The sequence below is a fragment of the Muntiacus reevesi genome, chromosome 10 (genome assembly GCF_963930625.1).
Source record: "Muntiacus reevesi chromosome 10, mMunRee1.1, whole genome shotgun sequence".
Lineage (NCBI taxonomy): Eukaryota > Metazoa > Chordata > Mammalia > Artiodactyla > Cervidae > Muntiacus > Muntiacus reevesi.
The window spans coordinates 34,392,544-34,412,027 of NC_089258.1; the positions used below are offsets into that span (position 1 = coordinate 34,392,544).

The 19,484-nt window shown below is 48.6% G+C and overlaps 1 protein-coding gene across 2 annotated transcripts in view; it reads right to left on the bottom strand.

Moving 5' to 3' along the window:
- The window catches only part of WHRN (whirlin), an 86,251-nt gene extending 68,313 nt beyond the window's left edge, over positions 1-17,938 (bottom strand). For both annotated transcript variants that reach the window (XM_065947449.1, XM_065947448.1), the window contains exon 1: positions 16,481-17,938. In XM_065947449.1, coding sequence (XP_065803521.1) covers positions 16,481-17,098 — 618 coding nt within the window. In that variant the 5' untranslated portion in view covers positions 17,099-17,938. The remainder of the gene's footprint in view (positions 1-16,480) is intronic.
- Between the last annotated feature and the right edge of the window lie 1,546 nt (positions 17,939-19,484).

Here is a 19,484-nt window from a genome sequence, read left to right on the forward strand (position 1 = left end):
AGAGGCAAGGCTTGAATTTGAATCTTGGATTCTTCAAATTCATGCATCTCTTACCAGTAGTTCAAGAGGGTTCAGATAGGGACTTCCCTGGTGGTCCAGTGGTTAAGACTGTGGGCTCCCAGTGCAGGGGGCCCGGGTTCAATCCCTGGTCAGGCAAGCAGATCCCACATTCCACAACTAAAAGATTCTGCTTGCTGCAATTAAGACCCAGCACAGCTAGATAATTTTTTTTTTAAGTAAGTTCAGATAACACAGGCCAACCCTACGTCAAAGCCTCACAAGATGGACAAGGAGAGGGCCTGAAAAGGGGACTTGGACTTAACAGGTTGTAAGTAAATGAGACACCTAGGCCGCTTGAACCTTGAGCTGGTCCCAGGTGCAGCCACAGGCACGGAAAAGACCCTCCTCGCTCAGCCCCACTTGCAGGGAGGGCGGAAACTGGCATGTGGACTGTGTCTCTGTGGCATATTTTAATGTCATGAGAAAGTAAAGCCCTAGTTAACACTCTGTCTTCAGAGCTCCTTCCTCTGCACCACGTTTTACCTGTGTTAATTATCACCTCTTACAGGGACCGCTAACTGCAACAGCCTGCCAGCCTCCTCTCCCAGCCTCCTCTCCCAGCCTCTGCAGGGCAATCTGGACATCCTTTTAAAACGAGGTGGACCCTGTCCCTGCCCTGCCCCAAGCCCTCCCAGTGCCCCTCCAGCCTGCACAGTCAGCCCTGCGGCCCAGCCAGTCTCCTCTCCTGCCCTGCCACCGGGCCTTTTTACAGGTCAAGTGCCCCAGGCTACTTACATGTGCTGCTGCCTGCCCCTGGATGTTCACCTCTCAACGTGCATGCACGCGCCGTCGCTTCAGCCGTGCCTGACTCTTTGCGACCCTATGGACTGTAGCCCCCAGACTCTTCTGACCATGGGATTCTCCAGGCAAGAATACTGGAGTGGGTTGCCATGCCCTCCTCCAGGGGATCTTCCCCACCCAGGGATTGAAGCCGAGTCTCCTGCATCTCCTGCACTGCAGGCAGATTCTCACTAGAGAAGCCCTACCTCAACACACTCAACTTACACGTAAGTGATTATTTTATCAACATCTTTCACAACAGAGAAGACAGAAAATTCTGGTTTGGTCACAGATGTGACCAAATGTATCAGTGACCAGAGGTATCAGTACATATGTAAACCTGTAAATATGAAAGATAGGAGACTGTGGGTGATCCCAGGTAAAATGAGAGACACTGAAAAATGCAACCATAATTGCTTTCCTCCTGAAACTGACCTGCTTCCTCTTGAAACTGAGTACCAATGAGGAATTTTACCTCTGCTGAGGTACCAATGAGTTTTCTATAGAATCTAAAAGAATGTATTAATTTCTCTTTTTGCCTTGGTTACTAGGAAGTTCAGAATTCTATTTAAATATGTAATATCATTCCTATAAAAGCATCACCTCGCACATGCCTATGGGTGTGAACATACACACACACAATACACTTTCCAATATTGTTTCTGATCTCTCTGCCTCTTTCACGATATGCTTTTTAGGTTAAGTCACTCAATTATTTTTGAAACAGGAAGTATTATTAATTACAAATACATTAACAAATAAGTAAATGGGATATGTGACTCAGCAGTAAAGAGCCCTCCTGCCAATGCAGGAGATGCAGGTTCGACCCCTGGGTCAGGAAGATCCCCTGGAGAAGGGAATGGAACCCACTCCAGTATTCTTGCCTGGAAAATCCCCTGGACAGAGGAGCCTGGTGGGCTACAGTCCATAGAGTCTCAAAGAGTCAGACATGACTGAGTGCACACACACACACACACAAATGGGATACAAAGAGTTAAAAGGTGTCAACCATTTCTTTGCTCACTTCTGCTTCTTGCATCCCAAATCTCACTCCTGGACATTCACCTTCTATTATTCTCTCATGAAGAAAATAAATTCTCTCAATTTAAAAAAATAAACAAACAGGGAGTCTGGAGGAGAACGGATACATATATATGTATGGCTGAGTTCCTTCACTGTTCACTTGAAACTATCACAACATTGTTAACTGGCTAAACCCCAATACAAAGTAAACAGTTTAAAATAAATAAAGAGGATGTTCAATCACACCAATCACATAGGAGGTGCTCAATAAAACAACTGCCAAGCGGATGAATGAATGCTAAAGGCCATCTCGACGATTAGATCTCCTCCACAGGCATTTGGAAGCAGAGATACTTTTCACAGACACTTGGGCAGTAATAGGGCTTTCTCATCCTACCTCTCTATATTCCTCCACTTCTCAGAAATCCTTTGCTGCTGCTGACTTTGGTCTAAGAATGCACGTCATTTACAAATAAAAGTCCAAACAGCGTCCGTCTAAATCCTTGTGGAATGTGGACATCAATCGGGTGGCAGTGTGGTAAGAATTCACTCTGTATCCAAGACGGGCAGCTTCATTGTCATGCACCTGACGCGTGCGTGCCCATTGGGCGCTAGATTGAGACCAAGACGAGCCCTGACATGGCCCATCTGTTCTGGCTCTTTGGGGCCACTTCACCACCTTGAGCTGCTGCATGCAGGGAAAAATCAACTGAACTGCAAGCAACTGTGTGAGCCCAACCAAACCACCTCCCAGAAATGCAGCTCCACATAAAGGTCAGGAGGCACCATGACAACATACGTAGGAAGCAAAAATGAAAGGGGGAAGGTAATCAAACCATTGGGAAAATGTGAATGCATAGAGATACAGGCCAGGGGAGGTGGTAGAGACGTGATGACTAGTTGACATCTTCTTTCCCCCTTTTCCGTTTTCTTAGTGATGTTTAGATTTTCCTTGGAACCTAAGTAGATTTTCCAAAATCAACTGTGCATGCCCCTCCTTCTCTTTTCTTTATGAATTTGACCTTCTCCAAAGGCTCCAGTGTGAAGATACAGAAGCAAATCTTTGCCCCAGTGCTGAGAATGCCAGGATCCCAAAGGCTGGAATGGGCACCTGATATTTCAAAGCCCCTGCTCTCCAGCGTCTTTGCGCCTCAATGTCTGAGTGAGCTAAGGCTGGGCAAAAAGGAAAAACACGGAGGATCAAAGAGAGGGAGAAAAGTGCTGTCCTTGGGGATAATGACATGAGAAATTTACAAGATAGTGACAGAGTGATTCTCCCTTTGCAAAACAACTCACAAGATGAGGACAGAGCCGATTCCAGAAAGATATTGATTCCTTTTTAATTCAATTCTTCAATTATCCACTAAGCCTGGCTTTTAGTCTCTTATAAGTAAATTGCTTTACAAATGTTCTCTTAAATTTTGTCTCTTTATTCTTTTCTTTTTTTCCTTTAAGGAGGAACTAATAAGATTCTAGGAGTCATAGATATAATCATGAGATGCACCTCGATGGGTTTGCAATGGACTGTTTGTTGTCCGAAATCAATGTCCATAGCACATCCATCCATCAGGAAAATCAGTTTCTATCAATATCATTTTCTCAGTGTACGAGTGGATACACAGATGGGGAGTGGTAAAGAATCCTCCTGCCAATGCCAGAGATGCAGATTCGATCCCTGGGTCTGGAATATTCCCCTGGAGGAGGAAATGGCAAGCTACTCCAATATTCTTGCCTGGGAAATCCCACAGACGAGGAGCCTGGCAGACTACAGTCCATGGGGTCACAAAGAGTCCAACAAGACTCAGCAACTAAACCAACAGCAATTATCTATGTACGTATGTGTTTAATATATGATATATTCTATACACCATTTATATGTACATGTGTGTGCTCAGTGGCTCAGCCGCATTTGACTCTTTGTAACGCCACAGACTGGAGCCCACCAGGCTCCTCTGTCCACGAAATTTTTCAGGCAAGAATACTGGAGTGGGTTGCCATTTCCTTCCCAAGGGAATCTTCCTGACCCAAGGATGGAACCCACATCCCTGCATTGGCAGGCAGATTCTTTACCACTGAACCACTTTGGAAACCCTTATATATGTATTTACAGCTATACAAGCACTAAATATGCAAAGGGGTTCAACTTCACTATTTAAGTTACATAAATTAGAGTAGGATACATTTTGTCTATCAGATTGGCAAAAATGGAAAAGGAAAATGATATCCAGTGTTGGCAAGGCTGGGGAAAAATGAGGCATCTCATACACTGCTAATGTTGGAGGAGGGACTGTAAAAAAAAAAACAAACTCTTCCCCAAGAGCACTTTGGCAACAGTTACCAAGCCTGAAAAATCTGCCTATCCCCGGAGCCAACGCCACCTCTAGAAAGACAGTCCAAAGAATTATTAGAGATGTGCTTCAGTATTAATGTACAGAGGTGTTTAGAGCAGAAATAAAGATAATGGTTTAAAAAAAAAAAAACAGTCCAACAAGAAGAAATTAGTTAAATAAATCATGTACCTCTTTGCTGTGATACATTATGCAAGCATTAAAAATCATTTTCAAGAAACATTTATTAAGGTGGGAAAGCAGTTGTGATACATAGTTCTGGTGAAAGAGGCAGGCTTCATGACTATGTCCTAGTCAAGAATGGCAGTTTTCTAGGAGGTTCCCAGGGCAAATTCACAGGCAAAGACACACAGGGGACTGAAGAGACACAGATCAATTGCCCACAGTGATAGTTTAAGGGGGGATTATCAAGATTTCAGGTTTCTTCCTTTGTGTTTCTCTGGGTTTCTACATTTTCTAAACGGAACCTATCTCTCTTAGGTCATTAAAACACACACACTTGTGCACATACATACACATTGGTATTTTAAAAGCTCAAACAGACTCCTCTGCTCCTCATGTTTCCTATGAGCTAAAGAAAATGGCCTTTGATTCGCCCAGTCTGCGATGGGGCTGACGGCCACCAGTCTTTTACGCAAGGCCCGGCAGACTCTGTCCTCATCCTGCCCCAGAGGGCAGACAGCAAGACAGACTCAAGCCTCCACCGTTCAGGGAGATGATTTCATAAGTTACGGGTTTATCCTAATTGGGGGGGGGGGGGGGGGGCGCGGAGTTGAGGTCACAGTTATCTATTTAAGGAATTTCCACAGACAATGCATAAAATAAAATCCTGACAAAGGCCAGGGCATAGTGAGAGAGATAAGAGAGGGGGACAAGGAAAGAGGCAGGGGGCCGGGCCACCTCCGCACCTGACGTCCAGTAAATGACATGCACAGAGATCTCCAGGGAAGGAGCAGGGCGGCCTCGGCCTCGGATGTCTGGCTCCTCGTGGCTTTTCTTGCCAAGTGGAAAAAATTGGGGGAAAGACGTACATTTCCTGACCCAGCTCTGACCAGCACCGTGGCTCATATGTCCCACTTCTCAGTTATTAATAGAAGCTGTCGAGGGCAGTGGCGATGCTTTGGAGGCAGAAAGACCTGGGTTCAAATCTTAGGCCTGTCACCTCCCACCTGTATGCAGGCGGCCGATCACTTCCTATTCCAGATGCTGTTTCCTCTCCCTGGGGGCTGTGTGAAAAGTCAGTGTGCGAAGCCCCAGCAGAGTTCCTGGATCCACACAGAAAACCCTCCATGTGGCCCTAGGCATTTCTGTGCTCCTTACTGCAAGCTCGTAAGCATCTTGTGTTACATATTTTATACCAAGTAGAACATCATTTGGCAGGAAAACAGACCCCAACACAGTGGGTAATCATTCAATGTTCGAATGAATAGATAATGCACAGTGCTCCAATACATTACCTGTAAGGCCATCAATATGGAGGAGATTGAACAGAGTAGGAGCACAGAAGCTTAGTAACTTGTCTGCCATTTGACTCTTCTTTCCATCACAATTTTATGGAAGAGGAATTTGAAAATCAGAAAGGTTAAGAAGTTTGTTCAAGAACCTACAGGTGCCAAGTGGCAGAATTGAGCTTGGAACCCAGAATGTCTGCCTCCAGAACCCAGATTCAAGCACAGTAGGATGCTCCCTCTCTCTGGTGTTGGGGTGATGGTCACAGTCCCTCAAGTCGACAAAAGCTGGGTTTAAATCCTGGCTCTGCCACTTTCCATCTTGGTGACAACAGGCAAGTGACAAATTCTTGGCAGTTTTGCAAAATGAAGCAACAAACATGGTACCTATTAATAAGGCTGTCGCGATGTTTAATGAATTTTATACATACAAAGGTTATTATTGTCCTCAGAGCAGCATTAGGAAACACACACTCTGTGTAATGACGAGAGAAAAGGAGGCCACTACCCGGAGGAGGTGGGGGCGAGGGGAGAAGAGAAGGTTTCCCGCAGATGGAGGTCTGCTAGGGGGCGGCATTGGGGCCATGGCGCCATGGGTGGGGAGAAACGAAGCCTTGCTGCTTGTCCGACCGAGCGTGAACTACACTTCGGCACAGCTGGGGAAAAGGACCGTCTGTGGGTAAAAAAGGATCGGATCATAAGCAGTCCGAACGTCAGGGTCAGGAGCTCGCCCTCTGCCCCACAGGTTCCCAGCTCCACCGTGAGGCGCTAGGCAGAGCACCGTGGGATCAGACCCAAGTTCAAAGTTCCACTCTGCCTCCAGGACGCAGAATGGACTGGTAGGTAGATGAGCAAGATGGGAGACAGGCAGGCAGACAGCAGGGAGGCCTCCGCAGTTTGGCAGTGGTGAAAGGGGTCGGGGGGAGTGGTCTGAGACCTGTTGGAGAGAGGTCAGGCCGGAAGAGTCTAACTCACCACGGGCGGGTGCAATCCCCGACAGGGATCATGGAGAAGCTTTCGACCTGTGGTGTTGGAGAAGACTCTTGAGACTTCAAGGAGATCAGATCAGTCCATCCTAAAGGAAATCAAGCCTGAATATTCACTGGAAGGACTGATGCTGAAGCTGAAGCTCCAATGCTTTGGCCACTTGATGCGAAGAGCCGACTCATTGGAAAAGACCCTGAAGCTGGGAAAGATTGAAGGCGGGAGGAGGAGGAGACGACAGAGGATGAGATGGTTGGATGGCATCACCGACTTGGTGGACATGAGTTCAAGCTCCCGGAGATGGTGAGGGACAGGGAAGCCTGGTGGGCTACAGTCCCCGGGGTCGCAAAGAGTCTGACACGACCAAACAACAACAGAGAGGTGCCATCAGAGGGTCAGAGATAAGCCAGGGCTTCCAGGGCAAATAAAAGTTGTTCTCAATACTACAGAAGCGCTGAAAAAAATAAGCAAAAACGAATACACCAAAGGGAGGAACAGATCCTGTTCAGAGACGACACAGGTAGAAGATGGGTGAAGAGACAGACATTTGGGGGGAAAGAGGAAGGAATTTGTGGGTTACCTGAACATTCTGACATGCCCAGTTGACTTAATAATCTCAGGATTTGGAGGAACTCTTGGAAGGGGGAGAGGTTTCAGGAGACCTGGGGAAAAAATCTGGGAGAGGGCTGGGGAACCCAAGAAGAAAGAGGAAGGAGGCAGAAGAGAGAAGAACAAAAGGATAATGATGATGCTGGGTCCAGACACACCAAAGGACCCCACACCCTCCATCTGGGGCCATGAGGACAGAAATGGAAGAAGGAAAATCATCTCCAGCTACTTCTGAGCAAAGTTTCTGATAGCTCGATCACTTTCTATTCTTAATCAGAAACCTCTTAGTGAAGCCTAGCCATTTCAGAAGTGGTTCAAGTAAATTGCAGAGTTGTTCTTTTTTTAAAGAGAGGATGCCCATGTTGTCAAATTACCACTTTCACCTGTATTAACAGCTTAAATGGGTTCTGCAAACAGCTCTCTCCTCTACCTCCTCATCAGGGCCCCTGGGGGGCCATCAGGGGAGGATGCTGGGGAACAAGGTTGGGGACGCAGCTGACCAGGGGACGAGGCTGGGCTGTCACACACTGGCCTCTGGGCCACGCGTCTATCTTACCTCCCCACATTTTTAAGGGAAGTCGAGACATACAATTCCACTCAACCCCTGGGCCTGATAACTGCTGCAAAATGAAAACGCAGATGCTGACACCCAGATAGGAACAATTACATTTTTAAAGAAACTCTGTCTATTGACAGAGTGAATATTGATTACACTTAGTAAATGACTTTGCAATTCAAACAGTTACGATGGAACATGAAAGCCTCAAGTTCCAATATTTTCTTCCAAATACATTTTTGCTTTTTTTTTCTTTTTAAGCAGGCACAACAAAAAACTTTCAAAGCCAAGCAAATTCAGTCGATAACATTTTTCATTTCACTTCTTGCAGTGGGACCTCCACGGCCTTATTTCTCAAACTTTTGATGTGCAGCAGCGTCAGTAACCTGTTTGTGAGGGCAGTGAGCCGGGCTCACTGGTAGCGGAGTCTGAGTCACAGAAAGGCAAGGGGAGTTAGCTGCCCAAGGTCACAGCCAAGTACACTCTCAGATGAACCCAAGTCCATCACCAAAAGCTACCTCTTGGGTACAGACCTCCTTTCTCTTGATTTTCCAATATATCAGCTGACCTTGCACATCTGGAATTGTGCTCTGAAATAGTTAAAGATGGGGACAGGGTGGATCCACGTCTCTGATCAAATCTTTATGTGACTAAATGGGGGTGGGGAGGGGATGAGGGGTGGAATCCAAAAGAAAGACAGGCTTTCCAAACTTCAGAGTGGTTAAGAACTGCCTAGGGTGCTTGCTGGGCTTCCCTGGTGGCTGAGTGGTAAAGAATCTGCCTGCTAAGGCAGAAGATGTGGGTTCAATCACTGGCCCAGGAAGCTCCCTGGAGAAGGAAATGGCAACTCACTTCAGTATACTTGCTGGGAGAATTCCATGGACTGAGGAGCCTGGTGGAGTCTATGGGGTCGCAAAAGGGTCAGACATGAATTAGCAACTAAACAAGGGGGGCCTCTTAATTTGTGAATCACCTCTTCTAAGGCCCCAACTCCCGGATGTTTGAAAACACCCTTTGATGTCACTGTACTCTCTTCTTCCCTGTAGCCTGCATCTTTAAAGTCCTGTAAAGAGGACATCTTGGGACCTGTTTATGGGAGGCTGATGTATTTGCTTTGCATTCAAAGTTGAGAGAATGCTGATATTATGAAAACTCAGGTAGAGAGGAAAAATAACTATGAAACTGGCTGCCAGCTGAAGCAAAGCCACAGCCAATTTAGCAGCAGGAACACAAATTCTCAAAGGGGGAAGGAGGCAAAGGGGCTGGGACTGGAAAAGAAGGAGAAGGGGAAAAAAAAGAAATTATGCATTCTCAGATAAAGCAGCTTTGAAACACACATGTGATTAACAGAAACTTGCCCTTCACCCAAAATGTTGAGGTTTCTTGAAACCTGCCAGAACGGTGTTTCTTTCTTTTTTTTTTTTTAAATAACAAAAACTCAGAAGATACAGAAGATATATCTCACCCAAAATTGGTTCATTGATTGCTTCAGAATGCATAAATGCTTCTATTTTGAAAGCTCACACAGTCAGGCTGTGGAAATAACCCACTTTTGGAAATGTGATTTTAAAATTAAGAGCAAAGTGAAAAATAAAATAACTGAAGGGGTCTCATAGGGTAGACTCGGGGGGTAGAGAATGAGAAAAGCTATTGCCCACCAAGTCAGACTACACTTTTTTTAAGACTTTTCACTGAAATAGTTTCCTACTTACCAATGTTTTCACACTTGTTCAGTCATTTGATCCCTACAGCCCTGGAAAGGAGGCAGGTGGGAGATTGCTGTTGTAGTTTAGTGGCTAAGGTGTATCCAACCCCTTTGCGGTAGCTATGCCCATTTCACAGTTCCAAAGCTGAGGTTCAGAGAGTCACATGATCTGCCTGCAGCCACACAGCTGGCTTCCTGGTACCCGACACACCAGAGTTGATGGCTTTCCTCGAGTTTTCTATCCAGCACCCACTACACTGCAACCCCCAGACTTTCTTAAGCTATTACACTCAGGAACCTAGGCGTCCTGAACTCTCCAGCACGGCATTAGTAGTAACAGCATTCCATTCATTCGGCAAATATTTATTTATGTATTAAAACACCTACTGTGCGCCAGGCACCGTGGAGGTATTGGGGTATATGAGTGAGCAATGCAGGTCAAATTTCTGTTCTCACAGAGCTCACTCACAGTGGGGAAGGCAGATGATAAACAGTAAAATGTCCTTCTAGTAGTGGCACATGTTCTGAAGGAAATTAAAGCAGGTTATAAGGATGGATGCAGGGTGGGGGGGTGGGTGTGGGAGCGGGTGATGCCTTTGAAAGCGTGGCAGGGACGCAGAGGCAGGCCAACGTCACCGCTCTTAAAGCACTTGGCGGCCTGCGTCTATGAGTAGTTCCAAGTCTCCCTCATGACTCCCTGAGGGCACAGGCTGTATGCATTCATCTCTGATTTCCAAGTGCCAGCCAGTGGCCTGGGTGCAGTAAGTGCTGCTCAGAGCGCCTGCAGACAAAAGACTGCGCCTGAAGACAGGAGGACTAAAATACGCTACCTTCTCTGATGTGTGAGCATCAGACTCCCCACTTAGTCAAATGAAGCCTTTGAAAGACCCCTGAATGTCAGGCACAAAATGTGCCTTTTTTTTCAAAAATTTTTTTATTATTATTATTTTTTAATTTATTTATTTTAGTTGGAGGTGCCTTTTGCCTGCCTTCCAGCAGGGGGCTGGCACTGCTTTCTAGGAGGATGGTTGTTTAACCCTAGGGCTGAGTTCCGGGCTGGGGAGGTAAGGCAAAAGGGCCACTTAAGTCCTGATCCTATTGGTGACTCCCGGCTGACCTCCTTGAACACCAGCCCCTGATTTCCCTGCCTCCCCTGGGAAGGAGAAAGCATGAGGCAAACAGTATAGGCACACACTAAGCCTCTTCTCTTCCCAACAGTGTTGCGGTGATGCAAGGTTAAAATACAAGTGCACCGGCCCCACGGGGCTGCCTCCTGCAATGATGCCAGGAGTGCAACGAACGGAATGCAGAGTCTGTTTCCTGCTCTTGGCACCCTTTCCATCCCCCTTGCTGGAAAAGTAAAATGGCAACCTCTGCAGCCTAGGAATCTTGAAAAGGTGGCTCCCACCCTGGAGGGTCGGGGGGCGCAATTAGAAGTCCATGTGAGCCCTTCCTTAACATCAGATTCTTGCTTGGGGGTTTTTAAAGAAACAGAAAGAAAAAGAATTGGCTTTGAGAGATCTGTATTGCAGCCTCCAGCTATCTCTAGCCATGAAATGCCATTCTTCTCATCAGATCCTCTGGTCTGGAGTCCCTAAACGGTGGAGACCAGACGCTGTCCTTCCAGGTCATCAAAGAACCTTGCGGGAAAGCCAGTTGGAGCCTAATCCCCATGGATGACTGCTTCAGTGCAAAGCCCTTTGAAGGACGGCGGGGGGATTACAACTCGGAGAAGCATGTGTGCGGTGAGCACAAGCAGACAGGCAGGCGAGGGGCTGCGTGCGCTTGACAGGTGCACACGGGCTGGAGGCAGGCGGAGGGGGGCAGCAACAGCACGGACAGAATCCAATTGGTCGAGGGTTAAAGGATCATACTTATCTTTGCAGCTCCATCCACATGACGAATCTGTGGCAGGTAACAAACATCGCCCGTTGGTCGGGAGGGGGTGGGGTGACAGAGAAATGAGAAGCTAGCGCTGGAGTGATTCCTATATCTCTTTCCTGTCCAGCTTAAAGTCAGGAGGCAGGAATCGTCTACTATAAAAATAACAATTCTGAAAAAAAAAAAGGTGCTCTCTTCTACCCTGTAAAATGCTTCTTTGATTTGAACAGTAAATAACCAGTTGAAAGGCACCATCATTTTCTAAAACCTTCAGAATCTACTTGAGCCAAATAAACACACAAGGTTAAATTAAAGAAATGGACTCTCTGAAGGTACTGCATCACACTCTGGATCCAGCAAGCAAACATCTATTCAATAAAGGTTTTATTAATAGTGAGTTTTCAACCTGTCATGGCTGGCAGGACTCAGAGGACCCAAGAATGAATGCAGGGCCAGAGGAAAGTCTGTGTGTCCCCATGAACACATTAGCCAGGGTTTTCCAAACTGGAAGACAGGAACAAGAGAGGGAAGGAGGAGCTGATTTTCAGACACCAAGTTGGAAGCGGTAATAATTTGTCATGGCTTCAGCTAACCGTGTATAATGTGAAAATGACAAATGTGTCGTTTAGAATGTGCCGGACCAAATACAATAACATATTATCATGGGCAGATTCTCCCTGGATTATTATGCAAAGGAAGGGAGGATGTGATAACTCTAATTAAATGAAAGGGCCAGCCCCTGTTTCAAACTTCTGGAACATTTCGAATTCTAATATGTTCCTTGGATGTACCCAGCGGTGGGGGGGAGGGGGGGTGTTGGAAATTCAGAGACTGTAATGAAGCTGTTTGATTTTTATCGAGATGAAACACAGGCGTTCATACACACATCCCAGTAACACGTAGATACCCCTCCCTTTCTGCTACCCCATGAATCAGGGACTCAGAAAGCAAGTCAAGCGGGGAGTGAGTTTGATTTTGAATACTCCCAGGGTGGTGCTGGGAGCACCACAGTCCTATTGTCGCTTTCTATGTACGCTGGAATGTCACACGGGCCGGTGTTCCTGGGCTGAGGGGAGCGGTCAAGTTCCTACCAGCACAGTGTGTAACCCACCAATTTTTTGATTTTGTAACAGGCTACCCAAGAGTGCCAAGGTTCTTATCTCCCAATCCTTAGCCAACTTTTCTTCACTCTGCCTTGAATGAAAGCAACTCCAAAAGAACAAAAAAAACCCCCACCGAATTAAACTTCTAAATGCCTTCTGGGTAGTACACATGAAGCAAATCACAGATTGAATGAGCTGGAAGGGACCGTGGGCAGCCCCGGGCTCATCCGCCCAGGACCCAGAGAGGGTCGGTGACTGGCCCAAAGTCACAGAGCAAATGTATAGCAGAGACCAACACAGCATCCTTGGTCTGTGGACTTCTTGGCCAATTTATCAAGCATTTTTGGCTGAAAACCTTGGAAAGGTCTTCTTTTTTGTTAGTATTGGCTTGGCTCCTGTTCGTTCAAGATAGACTTTTCAAAAACCCAACGTTTCAACATAATTGCAAATAGTAGATGGCTTGCCTTATCCGCGCCTGTCACTGCTGATTTAGCAAATAGGCTTCAAGAGAGGGCCGGGAGCTTCAGCAGACAGAGGATAAAGTCCTCCCTAAATTTGCTGTAACGATGGATACTTGATTTGTCAGACAGAGAAGTGGAAGAACCTTTGTATATTCAATCTCCTCCATTGACTGAAAGGAGGTGACCCTCTCTGATTCATAAACTATTAAGTAACCTGATTTCTAACATTTAATTTTCTTTTGACACACACACATACACGCGCGTGCGATCTCTCCTTTGAGAAGCTCAGAGGATCTTTTCCCCCTTTCTACCTGCAGAAGAAGAATAAAGATTTTAAGACTGAAGCCATATTGCCTCAATAGCCAAGTGTCTATTGGCAGGTGAACCGAGAAGGTAAAGGTGGCATATATTTACATACAATGGAATATTATTCAGCCACTAAAAAAGGAAATCTTGCCATTTGTGACGACACAGATGAACCTGGAGGTCATTATACCTCCAAGTAAAACAAGCCAGACACAGAAAATGTTGTATGATTTCAATTATGAATGGAATATAAAAACGTTGAGCTCACGAAAGCAGAGAGGAAGATGGTGGTTACCAGGGTCTAGGGTTGGTGGAAAAGGGGAGATATTGGCAGAAACTTCCAGTTATGAGTAGCTTCTGGGGATCTAATGCACAGCAAGGTGACCATACTTACTAATAATAATTCTAAATTGTATTCTTAAAATTTTCTAAGTGTTTACATCTTAAGTATTCTCACCTCAGAAATAAAATAACATGTGAAGTGATGGATATGTGAATTAGCTTAACTGTGGTCATCATTTTGCGATATAAAGGTGGTCAACTATCCCATATCCCATTGTATACCTTAAATAACCCACTCCAGTATTTTTGCCTGGAGAATCCCAGGGACAGAGGAGCCAGGCAGCTACAGTCCATAGGGTTGCAAAGAGTCAGATATGACTGAAGCACCTTAGCATGCAACAGCACACCTTAAATACATACAATTTTAACTTGCCAGTTAGTTACAGTTCAGTAAAACTGTGGGAGGAAGCAAAAAACACATAAATACAGTTGAAGAGGAAAAAGGAAAACATGTCTCCTACTAAAGGCAACCTGGTATCCTGGAACAGGAAAAGGACAGAAGCAGAAACACTGGTGCCATTTGAATAAAACCCGAAGTTAAAAATCCCTGCACCATAGCTTTTAAAGCGGGGCTGGCAGTGCAGAAATCCTGGTTAAGGGCAGTTTGCACCTAGTGGAGAAGCTGGGGCTTCTTTGGGCTTTCAGTTAAGGGGACTCGGCACCCTGAATTTTGTGGAAATGTGTCAATAGCTGCACGTGTTCTAAACTGTCCCTGAAACCCCCGCCCATCCTGCATGCCTTAGGGCTCCTGAGGCCTCTGAGATGAGGTTCCGCCTCCTCCGTTTTAAATTCCACCCGTGGAAAGTCCGTCCCCTTTCGCCCCTGGAGTTAAGGTGACACAAAGCTGCTCATTTGCCTGTTGCTTCTGAAGGGTCCAAAGGGCCGTGTTCCAGGCAGGTTACACGCCTGGCGTTGGCCAGGAGGAAGCGGGTCACCCGAGAGGATGGTGCTCCCCCAGCCTGTGCAGGAAAAGTGACAGGAGCAAGGAACTGCCTGGCTCCCACTGGCTCCCACCTGTCCAAGGGCTGTTCTGCTCCGATCAACCCCTCCCTCCGGCAAGGAGAGTTCTGGAGCTTCAAAAGCTGTGCCCAGTGAGTTTAGGTCTGACTCTGGCGGCAACAGGAAAAAACACACGAGCTAAGGCCTGGTGCCCGCGGGCAGCAGTACCTTGGTGTAGTGGTGGGAGGTTTGGGGAAAAGATGCAGAGCGCCATCGACAGATGGGGAGGGCAGAACAGAAACTCTGGAGCAGCTCCAGCCTCAGAGGCGTGGCTGAGTCTGGGGTGGGAACTGAAGGGGCACTTGGTGTTTTTAATGCCCAGGTTTCCTGAGGTCTTTCCCAAGTCTATCACCTCCTGGCGATTAAGCTACCCGAATCCTTTTAAATTGCCACTAAAATTGAATCCACGTTTATAAATGACCATTTGGATCAAATATCTTTCAAGTATAAATTTGTCATCTGGGAACTCCAGACCTTTCAGGATCAAAGGCTAATGGACTATTTCTATTTTTAAAATACGTGGAATGTCAGATAATGGGAAGAGATGAACTGTTCGGGGGCAGGGAGGAGACAGGAGGATGTTTGCCCGGAAACCCAGAGGGAGCTTTATCCTCCACACCCCCAAACAGTGTGAACTCGTCAGCCTTTTTCTGGGAGCAGCAGAGAAGTTTCTAAAATCCTCCGGGGCCTTCCTGAGGGTCAGACAGGTCAGGAAGCAGAGGGAAGCCAAGGTCAGAGGATGGTTGTGTCCCAGGTGAGCAGTCAAGAAATGAGCTCCAGAGGCACCTGATCACAGGTCATTAAGTAACCCAGAGACCTCTGCTGCCTGAGTGTCTCCCAGCAGCCTGCGGTCCCTCCGCTGGAGTCCAAAACAGCTGCATGGAGGGGACCAGAGACGGGAGTGAGGGATGGGTGGTGAGAAGCTGGGTCACAAGCCTGCCCAATCCCCTGGGAAGCAAACTGTGTCACTGTTCCTTTTTCCCAAAACTCTTCACTTCTTGACACAAAGGTGTGTGTGTGTGTGTGTGTGTGTATGCACGCAGGACATGTGCCTGCAAAGCATCCCTGAATCCACACGTAAACCAAACACTGTCCCATCTCCTACCTCAACAGAATTTCAATATCCCTGGGCATGAGATTAGCAAACGCATGCATTCCTTTTAAAGAGCATGCTAAATTCCTAAGAGTTAGTTGTCATGAGGTTATTTTTCTCAATTAACAGACACAAAAAGCACAACTACTCTCAAGGGGGTGGGAGATTTATTCTTGACATTCAGGCAAACACCCCCTTTCCATCAAGGTTAGGGACACTTATGGTCCAAATGGAGAACGAGAGGTTCTGAGGGACCTGTCCCAGGATACACAGCCTGGTCCATAAATATCAAGGTCAGGCCAGAGCTCTGTGGGTCACCAGCACAGGCTCCTCGGACCACTCTGGAGTTAACAAAACTTTCAGGAGCAAAAGCCTCCAGGATAATGAGAATAACAACAGCAGAAGGGGAGCTCGCCCACTGATTACTAACCATATGCCAAGCAGACACAGTATCTCTTTTAATGCTGGTAGGAATCCTTTTCCCACTTTGTGGGAATCACACCTTTGCAGGAGCGTTTGATAATGCCTGTCTCCCGCACACTAGCCTTTATGCCCCATGAAGGCAGGAGCCATGTCTTTTCGCCCAACACTATGTCCCAAGTGCCTGGTATCTATTTGCTCAAAAAAAATATTAGATGTTCCTGTTTTGAAGAAATACTTGTGAGAAAAACGGGGCCCAGAAAGGTCAAGCGATTTGACTAAGGACACACAGCATGGAGTTACTACTAATATGAAGTGCTTCGCCACTCTGCCCCGAAGTTCACCGCAAACCAGAGCCCTACCTTGACGGCCTCAGCGTGGGTCACTCGGGCCAGGGATTTGTCGTTGACACGCAGAATCTGGTCCCCGACTCTCAGCCCCTCCTTCTCGGCCAGAGAGCCCGGCTCCACCAGCGACACGTAGATGCCCACGCCATGCTCCGAGCCCCCGCGGATGCTGAAGCCCAAGCCCTCGTGGGCCTTGGCGCGCCGCAGGCTCACCAGGCGCACCTCCCCGGGCCCCGCGCCGTCGGGGCCGCCCCAGGCCGGTTGCCTGTAGGGGGTGGTGGCGGGCAGGTAGAGGCCCTCCGCCGTATACTGGTCGAAGAGCAGCTGGTCGGAGCGCGGGATGACCAGCCGCAGCATCGGCAGCAGGCGCCGCTTGACCGGGCTGTCCAGCAGCACGCGCAGGGTGCGCACCAGGTCGAAGACGTTGCGGCGCGCGTGGTAGGCGTTCAGGCAGTGCGTGAACTGCTCCCGCTCCGCCTCGCTCAGCAGCGCGGTCAGCGCCTGGTGCAGCTGGCGCACGTTGGCAGACAGCAGTCGCAGCCCCGCGCCCCCGCCGCCGCCCGCCCCGGCCGCCGAGCCCAGCGAGCCGGTGGAGGACGAGCCCACGGACAGGCCGTCCAGCGGCGCGTTCATCTCCCCGCCGAGGCCCGGGCGGAATCGGGGCGCGCGGTGGGACAGCCGCGGCACTCGCCGGCACCGGCGCGACAGCTGGGTGCCGGGAGCGCGGAGATCGCGGCTGGGAGTCTGGGTCTGGGAGCTGGGGGTGGGGGTCGCCGGGGAGATGCCGAGACAGGGCTGGATCCGGGAAGACCTGGAGAAGAAGGCTGGAGTCTAGGTTTGGAGGGCACGGAAACGGTGCCTTAATCCTGGGGGGGATCGAGGAGACCAATGCTAGATTCCCGGGCGCGCGAAGACAGAGGGGGTCGCGAAACTGGAGTCGGCTGCGCGCAGAGACGGCGGCTGGAGTCCAGAGGACGCGGAGACGGCGGCTGGAGTCCCGGCGAGGCGGAGACGGCGGCGGGGTCCCCAGGGACAAGGAGTTGGCGGCCTGAGCCCGGAGGTCGCGGAGACTGCGGCTGGAGTCCGAGGGGACGAGGAGAGAACAGCTACATTCTGGAGGGCACAGAGACCCCGAGTGGCCGGAGCCGGCAGGAGGCGCGCAGCAAAGCTGATCGCGCCGTCACACCATACCCGGGGCTCCCCCAGCCGGGACGCCAGTTCCTCTCGGGCTGGGGGACCCCGGAGTCATAAACTGGGGTGGGCGGCGCTCTAGACCCTGAGTCTCCAGGATCGCAGCCGGTGGAGCCGCGCGGGCGTCCGGCAGGGGGTGCGAGGCATGTCCAAGGCAGCCCCGGGATGCAGGCAGCCCGGGGACCCCTGCGCCCCTGCACCGCCCGCGCGCAGACGGAGCCGCGCGGCCGCGAGCCGGGACTTCGAGAACTGTTGAGCCGCCCGGGGCCGATCTTCCAGTGAGTTCCGACGCCGTCGCTGTCGCCGTCGCCAGCCCAGCCTAGGCCCCGCCCCTTGCCCCTCCCCCCTCTAACCCCCCCGCACCCCCCTCCCCCCGGCGGGCTCTTCAGGAAATGACGTCCCGCCTCGCGCCTGGCGGTTGCCTGGAGACGGGGTGAAACAGTCCAGCCCCAGCGAAGAAAGGGGTGAAAGTGGGGGTTAGGGGTGGGAGGAGCTCCAGGGTTGATGCGAGTTACCCCCACTTCCCCAGCAGGTGGCCGGAAGGGAGGGGTGTACCTCAAAAACTGCTCTTTCACGATCGAGGCATGTTCATCTGGATCGCTTTGGAGCAACTAGCCGGTCAGCTAACTCACAATTGTGGGGGAAAATAACCAACGTCTTGCCCCTAAAATATAATATTAAATGGCTCAGGTTCAGTTTTCTACCTTAAAACCTTGCGGTCCCCTCTTGCACGCACTAACATTCAAGTTCATGGGTTTATACGGACTATTGTTGAGCACCTACTGTGTGCAAGAGATCTGTCTATTCAAGCATATTCGGTATCTGTGGGGTCCAACTCCAATGCAGTGCTAGATCAGACTGGACCCGTGCCCAATATTCAGTAGGTAGGAAAAACCTTTTCACAAATATAAAGTGGACACGACACACACATGGGCATATGAAATATAAAAGTTTTAAATATAAAATATTAAAGTTTTATACAAAATACTAGAAGTTCCAAATTAGGTGGGTGGATTGTATCAATGTCAAGATCAGAGTTGTGATCTTGTCAACATTAGGAGAAACTAGGGGAAGAGTGCATGGGATGTCTGTGTATTATTCCTCACAACTGCATGTGAATCTACAATTATCGCAAACACTTTAAAAAATGTGTTTGAAGAGTATTGGGGAAAAACTATTCTGTTCCTTTCCATCCCAAGACAAATGGGAAGATTCTTCAAGGTACCCCCTCCCCCAAATATAATCTAAGGGCACTCATTCTGTCCTGACTCTTGTGCTGAGTGCTGGAGACTCCAGTTAAAAAGATGAAATCTTTTACCTCCAGGAGGTTATAGTCTAGCACGGGAGAAAGTCCACATAAATAAATAAAGTTAAAAATCAGAATGATAAGTTGTTGCAACCGCAGAGAGAGCCCAGGTTTAGGGGAAGAGAAAATGGCCAGGACTTTATCAATCAAAGAGCTGACACCTGAATGAGGGGAATGGATTTTCTTTTCTGGACCACAGGGAACCATGGAGGGATTTTTCAGCCCTTGTAGGTTTAGTTCATCTCCAAAACCAAGGCTAGGAACTGAAGCTATATTCAGTTCAGTTCAGCTCAGTGGCTCAGTAGTGTCCAACTCTTCGCAACCCCATGGACTGCAGCATGCCAGGCTTCCCTGTCCATCACCAGCTCCCAGAGCTCACTCAATCTCTTGTCCATCAAGCTGGTGATGTCATCCAACAATCTCATCTCCTGTTGTCCCCTTCTCCTCTTGCCTTCAGTCTTTCCCAGCATCAAGGTCTTTTCCAATGACTCAGTTTGCATCAGGTGTCCAAAGTATTGGAGT